Source organism: Oncorhynchus gorbuscha, unplaced genomic scaffold (genome assembly GCF_021184085.1).
Source record: "Oncorhynchus gorbuscha isolate QuinsamMale2020 ecotype Even-year unplaced genomic scaffold, OgorEven_v1.0 Un_scaffold_591, whole genome shotgun sequence".
NCBI classification, from domain to species: domain Eukaryota; kingdom Metazoa; phylum Chordata; class Actinopteri; order Salmoniformes; family Salmonidae; genus Oncorhynchus; species Oncorhynchus gorbuscha.
The window spans coordinates 231,192-255,747 of NW_025745427.1; the positions used below are offsets into that span (position 1 = coordinate 231,192).

Consider the following 24,556-nt stretch of genomic DNA (forward strand, 5'->3'; position numbering starts at 1 on the left):
GTTGCCCTAAAGCCAACATATTGAAAGTGTCGTTCATTAGGAATAAAGGCTCGCGCACACCTGTTTAATTATTTTGAAATCTAATCGAAATAAGCATTTATAAACAACACATGTAAAAGCTGAAGATGTTAAACGATAGATAGCTTGAGCAAGGATATTTAGTCGTCAAAATGAAATCATGCCACACATTCTTAGAATAATAGAATAATAGCCTTTTCTAAAATGATATCATGACATGACAGTTATTATAGCTAAATAGGAGCAATTGAAGTAATGAAAACGTATTCTGCGTTCAATTGATAGCGAAGAAGGCTATGACATATGAAGTCGTTTAGGAGTAAACTGTGACTAGCGTGAGATTTTGTGTCACTTCATCATTCACATCAATGGCAACTCATATAGTTTCTGCGCTAGTCTACTTTACGCACTGCCTGCGCTCTAGGGGTGTCCGCGCGCGCCACAATACATCACAGGAAGGCTTTCAACTCGCAACATGAAACACCTGTGGGCACCCTTTCAGTATATTAAAAATGAATTAAGAGGAAGTCGGTATATGGCAATCTGTAAAAGATATCCACCACAGTAATAACCTTTGAGGAAATTAAAGAATGCGTGAAGTTAGTATTGCTTTCAGAGAAAAGGTATGTGAGATCAAAGACCGTATCCGTGCATTCATTCATAATAAATGTACAGGGCTATTCAATAATTCAATAAGATACATGGTAAAAACGATTATTAATAATAATAATACTAATTATAGACGAATAATATCTATTTCATTTGAATCAAAGTGTAAAACATGTTACATCTATGTCTAACATAATAGTTTGCTACTGGGTTGTTAATCTCCGGCCAGAGTTAGATTTTGTGTTGTGTATTTTTCCCCTCTTGAGTTTTAGGCTAGTGTGTAACAAGGGGCTTATTCTTACTCTATATATGTGTGTGGAATGGGAAACAGGCATTTCAAAGTCAATAAAAAAACACCACATCAAATGAAACATCGCGGATCAAAAGAGCCAAAGCACGGACATTTTTTCCCCCTCAATAAATTAAAAGGGGGGAAGTCTGCTACGCTTGATCATGCCCAGCCCAGAATCCTGCCCTCCTCTCTGATTGGATGACGGGTGAGAGAAGGGGGGAAAGTTTGAATAAAATTCCAGAGCATGTGATGAGTATTGTCATTTAACTCAAACCCTAAACTTGGTTCAATAGCAGTGACAGTGCGGTAGTGGTTTGAGAACAGAACAGTTTTACGGATTCGATTAAGATCATCTAGGAAACTATTGCTTCTATTTTAGACATTGTTCATATCGACCCATAGAAGCAACTGAATTGTTTTTAATAAATGCATTTAAAAACTATTTTCCTTGATCATCTGATACAAAACAGTTAGCCTAGGTCGGAGGATAGCAGCGCAACAGTTCGAACCGTGCGTAATTCTCTGCTTCTTTTCCCAATCCAATCTCCAAACAGCAAGAATTCTTCCGAAGGAAAACCTTAAACTCGGAAACCATCAAAGGAAGACCTAAACTGCAGGTGGCTCGCGGAAAAGATGACGGCAATGAGATTGATTTCCTGGCTTTTGCTGCTGGTGTTTATGCAGTCCGGAGTTTTTGCCGCAAGAAGATTCCGAGGTGGTCGCAACCCGCAACCACGACGGACACCGCCTTCTCCTACATACCGGGACCGGGGTGACACCACGGAGAGTTTCCCTCTGGATTTCACCGCCGTCGAAGAGAACATGGACAACTTCATGACGCAGGTGAAGAACCTGGCGCAGTCCCTCTACCCGTGTTCGGCACAGAAGCTCGACTATGATATGAAGCTGCACTTTTTGGAAAATACTTCAGTCACGTGCAACGATGGAACTCCAGCAGGGTATTGTATTCTCTTCTCATCTGATCCGTGACTTTTTGTCTTTCGTACAGTCGAGGTTTCCAGAAATCTAGCATGTTGAAAGCACAGTCCAAACATGCCCATTGGATTTAGCTTATCCTTCAGTTGAAATCTAGGTTTTATTGTGATTGAGATATCTACTTTAGATTATAGGATCACAAAAAGGAACATGAACACGTGTGTTATACAGATGTCCAAGACAGCTGCTGTGAGTCATGGCAGCTTTTCAGCGAATATTTGCGGCCAGGCCTGGCACGTGCATAATGAGCATAGTGCTTGATTCCTGTGGGCATCTTAATCTCATGATGCAGAAGTGATCAAGATTGATATATTTTCCACATTTGGGATCCTTCTACAATCAATGCAAATCGAATTGGTCCATTATTTTTACGTGTGCGCGACGCACCAAAATGAGTATAGAGATTTTTTTTATGTACATTGTATTTTTTAAATGAAGATAATATTGGAAAACATACCTATTCATATAAATTCAATCCCAATTTTAATGGAAAATATTATATTGATATGTATATTGTTTTTATGTTCATCCAAACTAATGTCAAAATTACACATTTTTCCATGAAGGAATATAGGCTAACATTTATAAACTGTCACCAATAATATGGTTGTGAGATTGACACCTATTTTCTGCATAGATAAGCACAGCCATTGTGTTGTGTAACAGAATAACTTTACGTCCGTCCCCTCGCCCATACCCGGGCGCGAACCAGGGACCCTCTGCACACATCGACAACAGTCACCCTCGAAGCATCGTTACCCATCGCTCCACAAAAGCCGTGGCCCTTGCAGAGCAAGTGACGTAACCGATTGAAACGCTATTTAGCGCACACCGCTAACTAAGCTAGCCGTTTCACATCGTTACAGTTGCTCATTAGCCTCAGTATGGTAGCATTTCTAAAATATAATTCTAAAATATATATTATATCTCTGTCTCTGCCTCTGTCTGTGTCTCTGCTGCCTCTCTGTCTCTGTCTCTCTGTCTCTGTCTCTGTCTCTCTCTCTCTCTCATGTTTGTTTTCCATTAATGAGGGATAAGCAGGGGAACTAAAAGCATTTGGATATAACTGTGTCTGTTACTACAACAAAGACAACCAGAGGGCATAGACATGGTTAAGCCAAATGCTGAACTCCATGGCACAGTCCATGCAGAGACACTACTCAACAGGTTGCATTGGGTTAGAGCCTCCTTAGCAAAGGTAACTGCTTTTATGTTGGATTGTGTGGCCTGTGTTGTTTAATATACTATACACATGTTTGAAGGCAAATATATATATTTTGCCAGACAGATCCAGTGTAATTGGTTAATATGGTATAGTATACATCTAGTCATAGATTAATATGGTATAGTATACATCTAGTCATTGATTAATATGGTATAGTATACATCTAGTCATTGGTTAATATGGTATAGTATACATCTAGTCATTGATTAATATGGTATAGTATACATCTAGTCATTGGTTAATATGGTATAGTATACATCTAGTCATTGGTTAATATGGTATAGTATACATCTAGTCATTGGTTAATATGGTATAGTATACATCTAGTCATTGGTTAATATGGTATAGTATACATCTAGTCATTGGTTAATATGGTATAGTATACATCTAGTCATTGGTTAATATGGTATAGTATACATCTAGTCATTGGTTAATATGGTATAGTGTACATCTAGTCATTGGTTAATATGGTATAGTATACATCTAGTCATTGGTTAATATGGTATAGTATACATCTAGTCATTGGTTAATATGGTATAGTGTACATCTAGTCATTGGTTAATATGGTATAGTATACATCTAGTCATTGGTTAATATGGTATAGTGTACATCTAGTCATTGGTTAATATGGTATAGTATACATCTAGTCATTGGTTAATATGGTATAGTATACATCTATTCATTGGTTAATATGGTATAGTGTACATCTAGTCATTGGTTAATATGGTATAGTATACATCTAGTCATTGGTTAATATGGTATAGTATACATCTATTCATTGGTTAATATGGTATAGTGTACATCTAGTCATTGGTTAATATGGTATAGTGTAATATACATCAAGTCATTGAAAGGTTAATACATACAGTATCTATTGAATACTATATATCTGTTTGTTTTTACTGTCAATGTTCCATATTATACATTCTAATCCCCGTATTCTTGATGTTCCATACCCTACATTCTAATCCCTGTACTCTCGATGTTCCATACCCTACATTCTAATCCCTGTACTCTCGATGTTCCATACCCTACATTCTATTCCCCGTATGTTTGATGTTCCATATTATACATTCTAATCCCTGTACTCTCGATGTTCCATACCCTACATTCTATTCCCCGTATGTTTGATGTTCCATACCCTACATTCTAATCCCTGTACTCTCGATGTTCCATACCCTACATTCTAATCCCTGTACTCTCGATGTTCCATACCCTACATTCTAATCCCTGTACTCTCGATGTTCCATACCCTACATTCTAATCCCTGTACTCTCGATGTTCCATACCCTACATTCTAATCCCTGTACTCTCGATGTTCCATACCCTACATTCTAATCCCTGTACTCTCGATGTTCCATACCCTACATGATGAGGGATCCATGTAATAAAGTCAGAGTGTAATACACTGCTATGGAGCACTAGCATGATGCAAGTCTGCATGTCCAGTACAGTATGTATCGTAATATCAGATTGTTGTGCTTATACCCAACAGACAAAACACATGAACTGTGTTATGATTTAGACATATCGCTGGGCAGTAGGCTACAGTACAGTGTTTATACACGGGTCTTTAATGTCAGTGTGTGACTGGATGGAGGATGTAGATGTCTCTCACTGGATTTAGCATCCTGTATAAATCCATCGAAATAATTCAACCTGAGTGTCTCATATCCTCCATCCCAAATGGCATCCTATTCCATATATGTCCCCTATTCCCAATGGCCCCTCATCAACAGTAGTGCACCACATAGGGAATAGGGTTCCATTTGGGACAGGCACATGGAGAGTGGCCCATCCAGCCCGTAAAGCTCTTAGCTTTTTAGGATCGCAGTGTGAGTGAGGACACAGAGGCTTTTAGATCTGGCCAGTAGGCCAGAGGTTGGCAGATGTCGTCTCTGTAATAGTCACCTTTGTGTCTATAAATAACCGGATTCTAACACTAATTCCTCCCAGCCAGTTCCTGTCCCTCCCTGGTTCACCCTGCCCCTCCCTGGTTCACCCTGCCCCTCCCTGGTTCACCCTGCCCCTCTCTGGTTCACCCTGTCCCTCCCTGGTTCACCCTGTCCCTCCCTGGTTCACCCTGTCCCTCCCTGGTTCACCCTGCCCCTCTCTGGTTCACCCTGCCCCTCTCTGGTTCACCCTGTCCCTCTCTGGTTCACCCTTTCCCTCCCTGGTTCACCCTGTCCCTCCCTGGTTCACCCTGTCCCTCCCTGGTTCACCCTGTCCCTCCCTGGTTCACCCTGCCCCTCTCTGGTTCACCCTGCCCCTCTCTGGTTCACCCTGTCCCTCTGTGGTTCACCCTGTCCCTCCCTGGTTCACCCTGTCCCTCCCTGGTTCACCCTGTCCCTCCCTGGTTCACCCTGTCCCTCCCTGGTTCACCCTGTCCCTCTGGTTCACCCTGTCCCTCCCTGGTTCACCCTGCCCCTCCCTGGTTCACCCTGCCCCTCTCTGGTTCACCCTGCCCCTCTCTGGTTCACCCTGTAACTCCCTGGTTCACCCTGTCCCTCCCTGGTTCACCCTGCCCCTCCCTGGTTCACCCTGCCCCTCCCTGGTTCACCCTGTACCTCCTTGGTTCACCCTGTACCTCCCTGGTTCACCCTGTCCCTCCCTGGTTCACCCTGTCCCTCCCTGGTTCACCCTGTCCCTCCCTGGTTCACCCTGTCCCTCTCTGGTTCACCCTGTCCCTTGTTTGTTCACTCTTCCCCTCCCTGGTTCACCCTGTCCCTCCCTGGTTCACCCTGTCCCTCTCTGGTTCACCCTGTCCCTCTCTGGTTCACTTTTCCCCTCCCTGGTTCACCCTGTCCCTCCCTGGTTCACCCTGTCCCTCCCTGGTTCACCCTGTCCCTCTCTGGTTCACCCTGTCCCTCTCTGGTTCACCCTGTCCCTCTCTGGTTCACCCTGTCCCTCCCTGGTTCACCCTGTCCCTCTCTGGTTCACTTTTCCCCTCCCTGGTTCACCCTACCATTCCCTGGTTCACCCTGTCCCTCCCTGGTTCACCCTGTCCCTCTCTGGTTCACCCTACCATTCCCTGGTTCACCCTGTCCCTCCCTGGTTCACCCTGTCCCTCCCTGGTTTACCCTGTCCCTCCCTGGTTCCCTCTGTCCCTCCCTAGTTTATAGTTATAGTGATAGTTTAGGTAGCTGTATAGTGATAGATCTGTCGTTTATAGTTACAGTGATAGTTTAGGTTGTTGTATAGCAGTGGAGGCTGCTGAGGGGAGGACGGCTCATAATAATTGCAGGAACGGAGCAAATGGAATGGCATCAAACCCATGGAAACCATGGAAACCATGTGTTTGATGTATTTGATACTATTCCACAAATTCTGCTCCAGCCATTACCATGAGTCCGTCCTCCCCAATTAAGGTGCCACCAACCTCCTGTGTTGTATAGTGATAACTCTGTAGTTTATAGTTACTGTGATACATCTCTCGAGCCTCAGGAAATATTTTCTCCAACATAATAAAGAGACTTATAGTGATGGAGTGGTGTGTCTGTCCTGGTAGATGGTAGTTAGTGGTGTGTCTGTCCTGGTAGATGGTAGTTAGTGGTGTGTCTGTCCTGGTAGATGGTAGTTAGTGGTGTCTGTCCTGGTAGATGGTAGTTAGTGGTGTGTCTGTCCTGGTAGATGGTAGTTAGTGGTGTGTCTGTCCTGGTAGATGGTAGTTAGTGGTGTGTCTGTCCTGGTAGATGGTAGTTAGTGGTGTGTCTGTCCTGGTAGATGGTAGTTAGTTAGTGGTGTGTCTGTCCTGGTGGATGGTAGTTAGTGGTGTGTCTGTCCTGGTAGATGGTAGTTAGTGGTGTGTCTGTCCTGGTAGATGATAGTTAGTGGTGTTTCTGTCCTGGTAGATGGTAGTTAGTGGTGTGTCTGTCCTGGTAGATGTTAGTTAGTGGTGTTTCTGTCCTGGTAGATGGTAGTTAGTGGTGTTTCTGTCCTGGTAGATGGTAGTTAGTGGTGTGTCTGTCCTGGTAGATGGTAGTTAGTGGTGTTTCTGTCAAGGTAGATGATAGTTAGTGGTGTGTCTGTCCTGGTAGATGGTAGTTAGTGGTGTCTGTCCTGGTAGATGATAGTTAGTGGTGTGTCTGTCCTGGTAGATGGTAGTTAGTGGTGTGTCTGTCCTGGTAGATGTTAGTTAGTGGTGTGTCTGTCCTGGTAGATGGTAGTTAGTGGTGTGTCTGTCCTGGTAGATGATAGTTACTGGTGTTTCTGTCCTGGTAGATGGTAGTTAGTTAGTTAATGGTGTGTCTGTCCTGGTAGATGATAGTTAGTTGTGTGTCTGTCCTGGTAGATGTTAGTTAGTGGTGTGTCTGTCCTGGTAGATGTTAGTTAGTGGTGTGTCTGTCCTGGTAGATGATAGTTAGTGGTGTGTCTGTCCTGGTAGATGGTAGTTAGTGGTGTGTCTGTCCTGGTAGATGATAGTTAGTGGTGTGTCTGTCCTGGTAGATGTTAGTTAGTGGTGTGTCTGTCCTGGTAGATGATAGTTAGTGGTGTGTCTGTCCTGGTAGATGATAGTTAGTGGTGATTCTGTCCTGGTAGATGATAGTTACTGGTGTTTCTGTCCTGGTAGATGGTAGTTAGTGGTGTTTCTGTCCTGGTAGATGGTAGTTAGTGGTGTTTCTGTCCTGGTAGATGGTAGTTAGTGGTGTGTCTGTCCTGGTAGATGTTAGTTAGTGGTGTGTCTGTCCTGGTAGATGGTAGTTAGTGGTGTTTCTGTCCTGGTAGATGGTAGTTAGTGGTGTTTCTGTCCTGGTAGATGGTAGTTAGTGGTGTGTCTGTCCTGGTAGATGGTAGTTAGTGGTGTGTCTGTCCTGGTAGATGGTAGTTAGTGGTGTGTCTGTCCTGGTAGATGGTAGTTAGTGGTGTGTCTGTCCTGGTAGATGATAGTTACTGGTGTTTCTGTCCTGGTAGATGGTAGTTAGTTAGTTAATGGTGTGTCTGTCCTGGTAGATGATAGTTAGTGGTGTTTCTGTCCTGGTAGATGGAAGTTAGTGGTGTGTCTGTCCTGGTAGATGTTAGTTAGTGGTGTTTCTGTCCTGGTAGATGGTAGTTAGTGGTGTGTCTGTCCTGGTAGATGTTACGGTGCAACGTACTACTGGTCACTTCCATAGATGTTGCAGTGGTAGTGTGGTCTGCCTCGTGCTACTGGTCACCTCCATAGATGTTGCAGTGATAGTGTGATCTGCCCCGTGCTACTGGTCACCTCCATAGATGTTGCAGTGATAGTGTGGTCTGCCTCATGCTACTGGTCACCTCCACAGATGTTGCAGTGATAGTGTGGTCAGCCCCGTGCTACTGGTCACCTCCATAGATGTTGCAGTGATAGTGTGGTCTGCCTCATGCTACTGGTCACCTCCACAGATGTTGCAGTGATAGTGTGGTCAGCCCCGTGCTACTGGTCACCTCCACAGATGTTGCAGTGATAGTGTGGTCAGCCCCGTACTACTGGTCACCTCCATAGATGTTGCAGTGATAGTGTGGTCTGCCTCATGCTACTGGTCACCTCCACAGATGTTGCAGTGATAGTGTGGTCAGCCCCGTGCTACTGGTCACCTCCATAGATGTTGCAGTGATAGTGTGGTCTGCCCCGTACTACTGGTCACCTCCATAGATGTTGCAGTGGTAGTGTGGTCTTCCCCATACTACTGGTCACCTCCATAGATGTTGCAGTGGTAGTGTGGTCTTCCCCGTACTACTGGTCACCTCCATAGATGTTGTAGTGATAGTGTGGTCTGCCCCGTGCTACTGGTCACCTCCATAGATATTGCAGTGATAGTGTGGTCTGCCCCGTGCTTCTGGTCACCTCCATAGATGTTGCAGTGCTAGTGTGGTCTGCTCCATGCTACTGGTACCCTCCAAATGTAGCGTAAAATTGGGTATTCTAAGCTTAATCTTAGTTTATTATGTCATGAGTTGAACATGTCATGAAAGATTATCCCTGAGGACAAGAGTGTGAGTCAGTGTCTTGGCAAACACCACACCACTTAGCCTGCTCAACACCACACCACTCAGCCTGCTCTAGCAGTCCTCCCTGTGATTTTATTTGTTATTTTTATGTGATTTAACTAGGCAAAGCAGTTAAGAAGAAATTATTATTTACAATGACGGCCTACCCCAACCAAACCCTTACCCGAACGATGCTGGGCCAATTGTGTGCCGCCCTATGGGACTCCCGATCACGGCCGGTTGTGATACAGCCTGGAACCAAACCAGGGTCTGTAGTGACGCCTCCAGCCCTGAGATGCAGTGCCTTAGACCGCCGTGCCACTCGGGAGCCCCAATGATGAGATATGCCTGGCAGCCGCCAGAGTTTCCGGTCCGAGAAGCCGTCTGTCTCGGCTGCAGCCGCATCATTGTCGGTAAAGAGTAGCGTTCAGATACCGCTGTTCCCTCTAGCTGCCTGACAAAGCTCCTTTAGAAGTTAGTCTTTAGCTCAGCAGGCTAAGACGTCTGTTGCTGAAATAACAGTCTCTGAACATCGCAGAAGCAAATGGGGAATAGAATAGCATCATGTCTGCTTGTATGGGCGACTGGGTTTGATTCCAGGCCTCCTGGGTGCTACAAGTCTGTGTTAGCCCTCTGAGCTAAAGCCTAGCCATCTCAGAAACATTGTGAGAATCATGCCTGCTTCTAATGGTCTTTTGTAGTGTCTGCTAGTCTGATCCTGTGAAATGGTAGAAATGTTGTTGGGTGACAGAAAGTTAAAGGGATACTTTGGAATTTTGGCAATGAGGCCCTTTATCTACTTCCCCAGAGTCAGATGAAATATTGTTGATGTCTCTGTTTCCAGTATGAAGGAAGTTAAGAGGTAGATTTGCACACCAAGGCTAACTAACGTTAGCACTATGACTGGAAGTCCATGGGTATCTGTTAGCATGCTGTTGCATTGTATTAAAATGCCTTGACAGAACTGTAGACCTATACAATTGCAGTGAATTGATGATTCGGCACTTCACGGTTGTGAGACTATGGGGATTAATTCTAGCATTGCCCTCTTGTGGTCAGAGGATGAACAGGTCTCCTGAAGTGAATGACTCATGCATCCAGATTGAAAAACTCTTCAGAGTGAATATTTCCTACACTACTGAGCTAAGTTCAGCCAAACCCACCGTAGTTGCTGGACCTGTGCTGAAAAGGACGACCTGAAATGAATATATGTGACCCAGTTTTGATCACATTCAGATCCATAGAATTGAATAGGAAAACATTTACATTTCAGCTACATTTACATTTGAGCAACATTTACATTTGAGCAACATTTACATTTCAGCTACATTTACATTTCAGCTATATTTACATTTCAGCCACATTTACATTTCAGCTATATTTACATTTCAGCCACATTTACATTTCAGCTATATTTACATTTACATTTCAGCAACATTTAACATTTCAGCCACATTTACATTTCAGCCACATTTACATTTCAGCCACATTTACATTTCAGCCACATTTACACTTCAGCCACATTTACGTTTCAGCTACATTTACGTTTCAGCTACATTTACATTTCAGCTACATTTACATTTCAGCCACATTTACATTTCAGCTATATTTACATTTCAGCTACATTTACATTTCAGCTACATTTACATTTGAGCAACATTTACATTTCAGCTACATTTACATTTCAGCTATATTTACATTTCAGCCACATTTACATTTCAGCTATATTTAAATTTCAGCCACATTTACATTTCAGCTATATTTACATTTCAGCCACATTTACATTTCAGCCACATTTACATTTCAGCCACATTTACACTTCAGCCACATTTACGTTTCAGCTACATTTACGTTTCAGCTACATTTACATTTCAGCTACATTTACATTTCAGCTACGTTTACATTTCAGCCACATTTACATTTCAGCTATATTTACATTTCAGCTACATTTACATTTCAGCTACATTTACGTTTCAGCTACATTTACGTTTCAGCTATATTTACGTTTCAGCTACATTTACATTTCAGCTACATTTACATTTCAGCCACATTTACATTTCAGCCACATTTACATTTCAGCCACATTTACACTTCAGCCACATTTACATTTCAGCTACATTTACATTTCAGCTACATTTACACTTCAGCCACATTTACATTTCAGCTACATTTACATTTCAGCTACATTTACATTTCAGCCACATTTACATTTCAGCTACATTTACACTTCAGTCATTTAGCAGACGCTCTTATGCAGAGCGACTTACAGTAAGTTCTTTCATCTTGAGATGGTGAAACAACCTCCTATCACAGTAATAATAAGAACAACTTTTCCCCTATAAAGCAGCTATTAGCAGGATCAGTGCTGGTGAGAAGAGACAGTGGGAGTGTCAGTACCAAGAAAGACAAGGGTATTAGTTGTTTGAATTGTTTTGGTTCAGACATTGATCTCTGTGTTTGATCTCTGTTCAGATGGTGGTTCAGGTCGTGCTGTATAATCCACTGTAGAATAGTGTTGTAGGCTCTGACTTTCTGTGACGCATCAAAGGGAGCATTCCTCTGGGTGGATGTAGTGAATATGGGTCCTGGGCAACAGAGATGTGTCTGTCTGTGTGTGTGTGTGTGTGTGTGTGTGTTTTTGCACAGACCTCACCATGGTTTTCATCCCTGGCTGCTGCAGGCTGCAGGCAGCACGTCATCTCCTCTCTGTTTTTCATTTCTGCACGGCCGGCACTGAGGGTAGTGGAGATTTTATCCAGCCTGAGATGGAGGGCCTATGTATGAGACCACTGTTAAAGAACGGTGACTTCAGCAGAGTAGTAACAGGGAATATGATGGTACTGCACTTCATTATCACTGTTGCCAGCCACGGGCCTTTAGGGCACTGGTAACACCTAGAGTGCTTCCAAAATGTCATCTAATATCCTATATAGTGGACCACAGGGCTCTGACAGGCCAAAAGTAGTGCATTATAAAGGGAATAGGGCTCCATTTGGGAAGCACACTAGTCTTCTCTTTCTCAATACTGAGGGTGGAGGAACCTGGACGAGCTCCTATCTTTTGTTTTATCACACGGTGTGTGTGTGTGTGTGTGTGTGTGTGTGTGTGTGTGTGTGTGTGTGTGTGTGTGTGTGTGTGTGTGTGTGTGTGTGTGTGTGTGTGTGTGTGTGTGTGTGTGTGTGTGTGTGTGTGTGTGTGTGTGTGTGTGTGTGTGTGTGTGTGTGTGTGTGTGTGTGTGTGTGTGTGTGTGTCCACATCATGGCTCTGTGTAACCAGCACTCAAACATTGTTTAGGTGAGTTCAAATCTGGGGGAAGTAGTTTTAGCTTATTTTTGTTAACAGAGATAAAGGTCTTTGTTTACATAATATGTACATGAGGTCAGGTTTTATTCCGTTTGGCACAGTCACTGATGCCAGGAGACGGTGAGGGCAACTTGAGTGTTTGGTGTGATGATGGTTTGTGAGTTTGTGTTTATATCATGTTTTTCTTTCCGTTCCAGGTACTACATGAAAGAGTCCAGAGGGAGCAGACGGTGGTTGATATTCTTGGAGGGCGGCTGGTACTGCTTCAACAAAGACAACTGTGACAGCCGATACGACACCATGAGGAGACTGATGAGCTCGTCCAAGTGGCCTCAAACCAAAACAGGTCAGAATCTCTGCCTACATTACCCGCCTGTGTCTGTCTGGCTGTTACTGTTCACCAACCCCCCAAATGAAGCCTTGTCCTGAACTGAACTTTGTTATTGCGTATCGTTAATGTTGTCTTTATGTTATTGCGTATCGTTAATGTCGTCTTTATGTTATTACGTATCGTTAATGTCGTCTTTATGTTATTGCGTATCGTTAATGTCATCTTTATGTTATTACGTATCGTTAATGTCATCTTTATGTTATTACGTATCGTTAATGTCGTCTTTATGTTATTACGTATCGTTAATGTCGTCTTTATGTTATTACGTATCGTTAATGTCGTCTTTATGTTATTACGTATCGTTAATGTCGTCTTTATGTTATTACGTATCGTTAATGTCGTCTTTATGTTATTACGTATCGTTAATACGTATCGTCGTCTTTATGTTATTACGTATCGTTAATGTCGTCTTTATGTTATTACGTATCGTTAATGTCGTCTTTATGTTATTACGTATCGTTAATGTCGTCTTTATGTTATTACGTATCGTTAATGTCGTCTTTATGTTATTACGTATCGTTAATGTCGTCTTTATGTTATTACGTATCGTTAATGTCGTCTTTATGTTATTACGTATCGTTAATGTCGTCTTTATGTTATTACGTATCGTTAATGTCGTCTTTATGTTATTACGTATCGTTAATGTCGTCTTTATGTTATTACGTATCGTTAATGTCGTCTTTATGTTATTATGTATCGTTAATGTTGTCTTTATGTTATTACGTATCGTTAATGTCGTCTTTTTGTTATTACGTATCGTTAATGTCGTCTTTATGTTATTACGTATCGTTAATGTCGTCTTTGGTGTGCTTCTCAATGCACAAGCACCTTGTTCCCCACTCCTATCAATAAAACAATTGTATTAAGTCATACAAAAGTGTTACTGTGCGTGAAGTTTAAAATGCATTTTGTCATTACTAAATGTGTAATGTGATATATTTTCAAATTTAAAAAATGTAAAACAAAAAAACATTTGATTAATAAAATATTTCATCAGTTGTCTTCCTCAAATGAAGTGGATGATGACGCAACCTTTGCGAGAGGGAGGGAATCTGATTTAATCAGTCCTCAACTCGTGGCTCAGTCATTGGGCAGGGCGGCAGGGTGGCAGGGTAGCCTAGTGGATAGAGCGTTGGACTAGTAACCGAAAGGTTGCAAGATTGAATCCCCGAGCTGACAAGATAAAAATCTGCCGTTCTGCCCCTGAACAAGGTAGTTAACCCACTGTTTCTAGGCCGTTGTTGAATATAACAATTTGTTCTTAACTGACATGTTAAGAACAAATTATAAAAATTTCAGTCAGTGTGAGTTATCCTGCCATGGCGCAGGTTATTTCTGAAGGATTGGGTGCCATAGAAATGTACCTGGCTAAAAGGTGAGCCACATTTGTACGACCAGTTAAACCAAGTTTAACTCAGAGTTGACCAAAGGTACCTTCTCTAACTCCTCAAACCTGCTTCGTAGTATACCCCTCTGGACTAAGAGGCATTATCAATAGAGATTCTCCTTTGAAAATGATTTGGAGTCTGGGCCTAATGTTACAGAAAATATCAAACACTTATCTAAAGCAACCTCCTGTATGGTAAGTGCACTCTTTTGTTGCTAGTGCCATGCTCTGACCAACTGAGCCCCACCACATGTTATAGACCGAAAATGGATATGGGCTGTAGTGCTGTCTGTTCTGGCTCTGCACCCACACATAGAACAACGTACAGACCAGGGCCGTATCCACACATAGAACAACATACAGACCAGGGCCGTAACCACACAATGAACAACGCACAGACCAGGGCCGTATCCACACATAGAACAACATACAGACCAGGGCCGTAACCACACAATGAACAACGTACAGACCAGGGCCGTATCCACACAATGAACAACGTACAGACCAGGGCCGTATCCACACAATGAACAACGTACAGACCAGGGCCGTATCCACACAGTGAACAACGTACAGACCAGGGCCGTAACCACACAATGAACAACGTAAAGACCAGGGCCGTATCCACACAATGAACAACGTACAGACCAGGGCCGTATCCACACAATGAACAACGTACAGACCAGGGCCGTATCCACACAATGAACAACGTACAGACCAGGGCCGTAACCACACAATGAACAACGTACAGACCAGGGCCATATCCACACAATGAACAACGTACAGACCAGGGCCGTATCCACACAATGAACAACGTACAGACCAGGGCCGTAACCACACAATGAACAACGTACAGACCAGGGCCGTAACCACACAATGAACAACGTACAGACCAGGGCCGTATCCACACAATGAACAACATACAGACCAGGGCCGTATCCACACAATGAACAACGTACAGACCAGGGCCGCAACCACACAATGAACAACGTACAGACCAGGGCCGTAACCACACAATGAACAACGTACAGACCAGGGCCGTAACCACACAATGAACAACGTACAGACCAGGGCCGTATCCACACAATGAACAACGTACAGACCAGGGCCGTATCCACACAATGAACAACGTACAGACCAGGGCCGTATCTACACAATGAACAACGTACAGACCAGGGCCGCAACCACACAATGAACAACGTACAGACCAGGGCCGTATCCACACAATGAACAACGTACAGACCAGGGCCGTATCCACACAATGAACAACGTACAGACCAGGGCCGTATCCACACAATGAAAAACGTACAGACCAGGGCCGTATCCACACAATGAACAACGTACAGACCAGGGCCGTATCCACACAATGAACAACGTACAGACCAGGGCCGTATCCACACAATGAACAACGTACAGACCAGGGCCGTATCCACACAATGAACAAACTGACAAGCTGTTGGATGTCAGTTATAAAATGCACAGGAATATATTTATCTGTGGTAATGACCAGTGTTATTGAGACAGTCATCTATATAGTAATGACCAGTGTTATTGAGACGGTCATCTATGTAGTAATGACCAGTGTTATTGAGACAGACATCTATGGTAGTAATGACCAGTGTTATTGAGACAGACATCTATGGTAGTAATGACCAGTGTTATTGAGACGGTCATCTATATAGTAATGACCAGTGTTATTGAGACGGTCATCTATATAGTAATGACCAGTGTTATTGAGACGGTCATCTATGTAGTAATGACCAGTGTTATTGAGACAGACATCTATGGTAGTAATAGCCAGTGTTATTGAGTCGCTCTGGATAAGAGCGTCTGCTAAATGACTTAAATGTAAATGTAAATTGAGACAGACATCTATATAGTAATGACCAGTGTTATTGAGACAGACATCTATGGTAGTAATAACCAGTGTTATTGAGACAGTCATCTATGGTAGTAATGACCAGTGTTATTGAGACAGTCATCTATGGTAGTAATGACCAGTGTTATTGAGACAGTCATCTATGGTAGTAATGACCAGTGTTATTGAGACAGACATCTATATAGTAATGACCAGTGTTATTGAGACGGTCATCTATATAGTAATGACCAGTGTTATTGAGACAGTCATCTATATAGTAATGACCAGTGTTATTGAGACAGTCATCTATATAGTAATGACCAGTGTTATTGAGACAGTCATCTATATAGTAATGACCAGTGTTATTGAGACAGTCATCTATATAGTAATGACCAGTGTTATTGAGACAGTCATCTATATAGTAATGACCAGTGTTATTGAGACAGTCATCTATATAGTAATGACCAGTGTTATTGAGACAGTCATCTATGTAGTAATGACCAGTGTTATTGAAACAGTCATCTATATAGTAATGACCAGTGTTATTGAGACAGTCATCTATATAGTAATGACCAGTGTTATTGAGACAGTCATCTATATAGTAATGACCAGTGTTATTGAGACGGTCATCTATATAGTAATGACCAGTGTTATTGAGACAGTCATCTATATAGTAATGACCAGTGTATATAGTAAATGACCAGTGTTATTGAGACAGTCATCTATATAGTAATGACCAGTGTTATTGAGACAGTCATCTATATAGTAATGACCAGTGTTATTGAGACAGTCATCTATATAGTAATGACCAGTGTTATTGAGACAGTCATCTATATAGTAATGACCAGTGTTATTGAGACAGTCATCTATATAGTAATGACCAGTGTTATTGAGACAGTCATCTATATAGTAATGACCAGTGTTATTGAGACGGTCATCTATATAGTAATGACCAGTGTTATTGAGACAGTCATCTATATAGTAATGACCAGTGTTATTGAGACGGTCATCTATATAGTAATGACCAGTGTTATTGAGACGGTCATCTATATAGTAATGATCAGTGTTATTGAGACAGTCATCTATATAGTAATGACCAGTGTTATTGAGACAGTCATCTATATAGTAATGACCAGTGTTATTGAGACAGTCATCTATATAGTAATGACATCTATATAGTAATGACCAGTGTTATTGAGACAGTCATCTATATAGTAATGACCAGTGTTATTGAGACAGTCATCTATATAGTAATGACCAGTGTTATTGAGACGGTCATCTATATAGTAATGACCAGTGTTATTGAGACGGTCATCTATATAGTAATGACCAGTGTTATTGAGACAGTCATCTATATAGTAATGACCAGTGTTATTGAGACAGTCATCTATATAGTAATGACCAGTGTTATTGAGACGGTCATCTATATAGTAATGACCAGTGTTATTGAGACGGTCATCTATATAGTAATGACCAGTGTTATTGAGACAGACATCTATATAGTAATGACCAGTGTTATTGAGACAGACATCTATATAGTAATGATCAGTGTTATTGAGACAGACATCTATATAGTAATGACCAGTGTTATTGAGACAGACATCTATATAGTAATGATCAGTGTTATTGAGACGGTCATCTATATAGTAATGACCAGTGTTATTGAGACGGTCATCTATATAGTAATGACCAGTGTTATTGAGACAGACATCTATATAGTAATGACCAGTGTTATTGAGACAGTCATCTATATAGTAATGATCAGTGTTATTGAGACGGTCTGCCTGATACTGTCAGAGGGGAAGTGCCTCTCTCTCTCAATGTGCTGTCAGGACCATCATTCATGCAGTGATTATGAGGAAGATGGTGATGTTTCTGGGAGTGGCATGATGGTTAATGTAATCTGTTCTCTATTGCCGTGTCGTTCCTCTCTGTAGGCACAGGGATCCTGTCTCCACTCCCAGAGGAAAACCCTCACTGGTGGAACGCCAACATGGTGTAAGTTCCAGGATTTGGTGTGTCTGTGTGTCTGTGTCCAGTCGATCTTTATAAAGGTGTAAGAAGACCTGACACGGATGTTGTGTTTCCTCTCCAGGTTCATCCCCTACTGCTCTAGTGATGTGTGGAGTGGTGCCTCAGCCAAGACGGACCACAGTAAGACATCACTATTAGCCATACTAATGTGTGTTTGCATTTTCTAATGGAGGTCAATCAACCAAACACCCAATCAATAAATCAACCAAACACCCAATCAATAAATCAACCAAACACCCAATCAATAAATCAACCAAACACCCAATCAATAAATCAACCAAACACCCAATCAATAAATCAACCAAACACCCAATCAATAAATCAACCAAACACCCAATCAATAAATCAACCAAACACCCAATCAATAAATCAACCAAACAATAAATCAACCAATCAACCAATACATCAATCAAACAATCAACTAATCAGCCAACCAACTAAGAAATTAATCGATCATTCAATCAATTAACTTAAAACATATTTTCCTAGAGGGAAATTGGTTATTTCATTGAGTCATCCATGATAGACATAGGATAGGTAGGTATGTTGTGTGCATTGTGTTGGTCACTCTGCACTCAATGTATTGTGTTGGTGACTGACTGTCTGTCTGTGTGCAGGTGGCTACGCATTCATGGGGTCTCTGATCATTCAGGAGGTGGTGAAGGATCTGCTGACCAAGGGGCTTGACAACGCCAAGGTTCTACTACTGGCTGGTAGCAGGTGGGTGGGGCCACAAGTTGGTGTGGGTGTGTCTGTGTGTTAACGTAATGTAAATATGTTTAATGAACTGGAACTATGTGTCACTAGAGATTAGATTAAGTGAGTGTGTGTGTCTGTTTGTACCTGTGTGTGTTTGTATCGATTCGTGTGTGTGTGTGTGTGTGTGTGTGTGTGTGTGTGTGTGTGTGTGTGTGTGTGTGTGTGTGTGTGTGTGTGTGTGTGTGTGTGTGTGTGTGTGTGTGTGTGTGTGTGTGTGTGTGTGTGTGTGCGCGTGCGTGTGCGTGTGCGTGCGCGTGCGTGTGCGTGTGCGTGTTTGTGTGTCCATGCCTGTGTGTGTATCTATGCCTGTGTGGGTGTGTGTATCCATGCCTGTGGGTGTTATCGGTGTGTCTCTTCTCTACCCCACAGTGCGGGGGGGACGGGGGTCCTGCTGAACGTGGACCCTGTGGCTGAGCTGCTGGAGGGGCTGGGGCACCCTGGGATCCAGGTGAGGGGTCTGGCTGACTCGGGCTGGTTCCTGGATAACAAGCAGTACCGATCTACTGACTGTCACGACACCATCAGCTGTGCCCCCACGGAGGCCATCAAGAGAGGCATCAAGTAAGAGAGCACTCCACCACTATAGCTGCAGTCTCTGGGACCATATTCACAATCTCAAATCTCAGATTAGGGGTGCTGATATATGATCAGTTTTCCGACTTTTAGATCATATTCAATAAGATCATATGGATAGGGAGGGCTGATCCTAGATCAGCACTCCTATTCTGAACTGCTTTCTGAGTGGTTAGGGTCAGAGTGTTTCTCACGGCCCAGTGGCCTGACCAGGATAAGCTATTGGCCCTAGTTGTACTGTACTGTGTCGCTTCATTGTTAAATGGATTGAACATATTGAACCCCCTCGCCTAAGGCTGCATTTATAGACAGCTCAATAATTGGCAAAAGATCTGATCTGATTGGGATGTTTGTGTAAACACAGCCTTAGAGATCTGATCTGATTGGGATGCTTGTGTAAACGCAGCCTTAGAGATCTGATCTGATTGGGATGCTTGTGTAAACACAGCCTTAGAGATCTGATCTGATTGGGATGCTTGTGTAAACGCAGCCTTAGAGATCTGATCTGATCAGGATGTTTGTGTAAACACAGAGATCTGATCTGATTGGGATGCTTGTGTAAACGCAGCCTTAGAGATCTGATCTGATCAGGATTGTTTGTGTAAACACAGCCTTAGAGATCTGATCTGATTGGAATGCTTGTGTAAACGCAGCCTTAGATCTGATCTGATCAGGATTGTTTGTGTAAACACAGCCTTAGAGATCTGATCTGATTGGGATGCTTGTGTAAACACAGCCTTAGAGATTTGATCTGATTGGGCTTCTTGTGTAGACGCATGCTTAGGAGCCTTTTTCTTCGGGTCCTATATGAACTGACACTGTAAGATGTTGACCTCTGACCTCTTGTCACCAGGTACTGGGGCAGCGTTGTGCCAGAGAGGTGTAGACAGGTCCACCTGGGGGAGGAGTGGAACTGTTTCTTTGGCTACAGAGTGTTCCCCTCCATAAAGAGTGAGTGCTAGCAAAGGTTAATGAATTCATTTGTGAATTTGCACAGATATCTGTGTATATCTCTGTGTGTCAGTGTGTTCATTATGAACAGCCTGTGCATGCGTTTGTGTGTGTGTTCACTTGTGCATACATTACAACCTCCCTCCACACAGGTCCAGTGTTCGTGGTCCAGTGGTTGTTTGACGAGGCCCAGCTGACCGTGGACAACATCCATCTGACCGGTCAGCCCGTCCAGGAGGGGCAGTGGCGGTACATCCAGAACCTAGGCATCGAGCTGAGGAACACGCTCAAAGACGTCCCGTAAGCACCTGCAAACTTACAGTAACTCTTACAGCAAATTTAGAGTTACTCCTACAACAAACTTACAGTAACTCATACAGCAAACTTACAGTAACTCATACAGCAAACTTACAGTAATCTTACATCAAACTTACAGTAACTCTTACAACAAACTTACAGTAACTCATACAGCAAACTTACAGTAACTCATACAGCAAACTTACAGTAACTCATACAGCAAACTTACAGTAATCTTACATCAAACTTACAGTAACTCTTACAACAAACTTACAGTAACTCATACAGCAAACTTACAGTAACTCATACAGCAAACTTACAGTAATCTTACATCAAACTTACAGTAACTCTTACATCAAACTTACAGTAACTCATACAGCAAACTTACAGTAACTCTTACTTCTTACGTCAAACTTACAGTAACTCTTACGTCAAACTTACAGTAACTCATACAGCAAACTTACAGTAACTCTTACAACAAACTTACAGTAACTCTTACAACAAACTTACAGTAACTCTTACAGCAAACTTACAGTAACTCTTACAACAAACTTACAGTAACTCTTACAACAAACTTACAGTAACTCTTACAGCAAAAGATTGACAGACAGACAGTGTGTCAAGGTTATGCTGCCAACTGTGTTCAACAAGTCTCATGTATTTGCATACATTTTCAGGGCCATGTTTGCTCCAGCTTGCCTCTCACATGAAGTCATCACAAGGAAGTAAGTATCAATCTCTCTGTCTTTCATCTTCCACCTGGGTCATGTTCAGTTGGGCACATCGTATATAAAGGCTTTACAACAGAAAACTGAAAATTGTGTTGTAATTGGACACATTTATCACTTGGTTTTTAAACTTTCTTCAAACCTGGGTTGCGTTCAGTAGGGAACACCATATACGAAAAACATTTTGGAACAAAAAAATGGAAATCTGTGTTGTTATTGGACAAATCTAAATAGTACCTCCACCTTTCACTGCTTTTTCCCTACTGAACACCATTCTAATGAGAGAGAGATAATTCTGTGTCAGCTAGCTGTTTATTGTGACTCGCCGTGATCTAACAGTGCCCTCTTGTGGCTGGTCTGTTACAGTTACTGGATCGACGTTCAGGTCAAAGGCACCTCCCTTCCCCGAGCCCTGCACTGCTGGGACCGCAGTCTCCAAGACAACAGCCGGAACAACAAGGCCCCGCCCAAGGGCTGCCCCGTCCATTTGATTGACAGCTGCCCCTGGCCACACTGCAACCCCACCTGCCCCACCATCCGGGACCAGTTCACGGGCCAGGAGATGAACGTGATCCAGTTCCTCATGCACATGGGCTTTGACGTGCAGAAGATGGCCCAGCAGCAGGGCATGGACCCCAGCAAGCTACTGGGGATGCTGAGCAGTGGGAGCTAAGGAGACAGGAGTAAAGTCTTAGTACAGTAGACTAAACCAGGGGGCTATGGGGCCAAATCCTAACTTTGAGATCCCAGAAAAAAAAAAGTTTAAAAAAATACTTGTTTTAATCTCCCGTTGACATCAATGTTTGATTTAAAGGGATAGTTCACTTTTGGGGGGGTGGGGGGGTTTAGCTTATTTTTAACTTGAAGTGTCCTTTTAAGCAAAAGACTTGAGTTTTGTGTGGATCTCAAGGTTGGATTCGACACCAAGTCTGATCCCCACATCTGATACCTCCAGCTCTGCTCCCCATGTTCCCTGTCCCCATCCCATTCACCTCAGCCCTAACCTCAGTCACACCTAAGGGCTACAGTCTGACCCCTAACCCACCCGACAGAGCCTCTCACAACCCAGTACTGTTAGGAGTACTTGGGAAAACACTCCACATAGACAAGGCACACCTCTCTGCTACTCTCCTTAAATTATCTTTTGGTTGGAAAAGAAAAAGAATAATCACGAATGTAATCCAGTTTTAAGGATGCTCATTGTTTAGTTGCTATTTGCTCTGTTTTTTTTTTGTTTTTTTTTACCTTAACTTTTATCCTGTGTCGGTTGTTTTGAATTGTGTCATTGTTAAAAAAGGCAGCAATGACTTAAGGAAGTGTTTTAAAGGAGTCTATGTAAAGTATATGAAGTAAACACAATGTTTAAGTCTGTCTAACTGTGGGTCTCTTCTACCATAGCATTTTCTCCTCAAGTCAAGAACAGGCGCATACACACATTAAAGGTGTGGAAAGCACTGGACAAGTAGTCCTTCTCTAAGGAGGCAGTGACTGCTTCCCAAATGCCACCCTATTCCCTATATAGTGCACTACTTTTGACCAGGCACTAGGGTGCCACCAGGCACTAGGGTGCCATTTGGGATGCAACAATAACATGGAAACAACTGTGGATTATTCAGTGAGGTGAAACGTTCAGAATGTTACAGATAGAAATGGAACGAATAGATCAGACACGATTCCCAATAGGAACTTGCCAGATATCACATCTACACAACACATATCTATCTGAACGTTCTGTAACCCTTGCACCCTGCTGAACATGCAGCAACCCAGCTCTCACCCCAGATCGTCACCACAGCACACTGTAACAACAACAGCATCAGACTGTTCTTAATGTGATGCTAGGCAACACATGAAACAAATCACCAGCTGGCTGACAGTTTGTTACTCTATGGCTTGATGCGGTATCATAAAGGCATAACATCACGGCTGCAACCCGGAATTGACCAATCAGATTGCGAGACCGGAATAAACCTTTATATAATGAGCAATACACGTTCAGGTTCATTTGAAAACCGCAGGAATTGTATGAGGACCACTGAGAACTTTGACACAACCACCAAAGCTAGTGATTGGGTGTCACCTATTGGCAATTGGAGGAACATCATAAAAGTTGAAACAAAGGTTTCTCATGGGGCTTCCAACTAAAGAAATGATGATTCAGATGGTTGTGGTAGAGAAGAGTCCATTATACCGGTAACTACATTCCTTACCTTGACACAGGTAGACATGGTTCAGATCCTAAAGCTATTGAACACAAACAGAATTCTAGAGGAATTCTGATTCTATGATTGACCATAAAGTAGGATCTCATTTCCACACCGTGCCAGTCTAGAGTTCTACGGTGCTCTCCCTGATTTGTGGTGCTCAGATGGGTCTCAGTGCTGGTGGGCCTTGATTTAGCATGTCTGGCACAATGGAAACAATAGAATAGTCCCAAAAGTGCAAGCCACTCACCCTCCCCAGCTAGCACTCCTCCACGCAGGCTCAATCAAACACTCAAAGTATCTGAAAATGAAACAAAAACTGCATGAATCCAGGTTCTGTAGGTCACTCACACAGGCCCACTAATAGTTCATCTATACCACAGTGCCAATTTATGGAGTCCTCTTTACCTCTCAACAGAATCATCAGCTATACTCCTTTTTAGTCAGCCATGACAGTTTCCATGCATACAGTATATCATCACATCAGAAGGTGAACTACACATTAGATGGGCTTTGTTGAACAACAAACTGTAGAATCAATGCAATTTCCATTGAAATGGAGAAGAACATCACATACTGGATTCTTTTAGTCTGAGTGTATAGGTTACTTTTAAGTGTTCACTATTGTAACTCCTTTTCTTTATATTTTTGAATAGAAAATCACTTTTTAATATAATGATAATGTTGTATGTACTGTAATGCTCAATGTTAAGTCGTATAAACTATGTTTTAAAGGACCTCTTTCAGCACCAGAGAAGGAAAGGTATTACTCATTGTCATTTTGTTCTGTAACATATTTTTTAACAGAGAACTCAAGCTACATTGGTAATTTACATATTTATTTTGTTATGTAAATCATATTTATAAGTGCTATATTCACAGAGAAGTGATTCTTTGTAAATTGTAAATATATTGCTGTTTTTCTTCTCTTTGTGTTGGTTGCAAGTCTTTGTATCAGACTTTAAGGAAAGGACACATTACAATTATT

General features: G+C 42.5%; 1 protein-coding gene across 1 annotated transcript; it reads left to right on the plus strand.

Annotated features, from left to right (window-relative positions):
• The first annotated feature begins 1,199 nt into the window (after positions 1-1,199).
• Positions 1,200-24,556, plus strand: notum1a (notum, palmitoleoyl-protein carboxylesterase a). Its single transcript, XM_046334282.1, has 10 exons — positions 1,200-1,878; positions 12,587-12,735; positions 17,960-18,020; positions 18,118-18,176; positions 18,674-18,776; positions 19,185-19,376; positions 20,242-20,339; positions 20,492-20,639; positions 21,314-21,361; positions 21,731-24,556. Exons 1-10 carry the CDS (start codon positions 1,553-1,555, stop codon positions 22,035-22,037), a joined length of 1,491 nt encoding a protein of 496 aa, XP_046190238.1. The 5' UTR covers positions 1,200-1,552; the 3' UTR covers positions 22,038-24,556.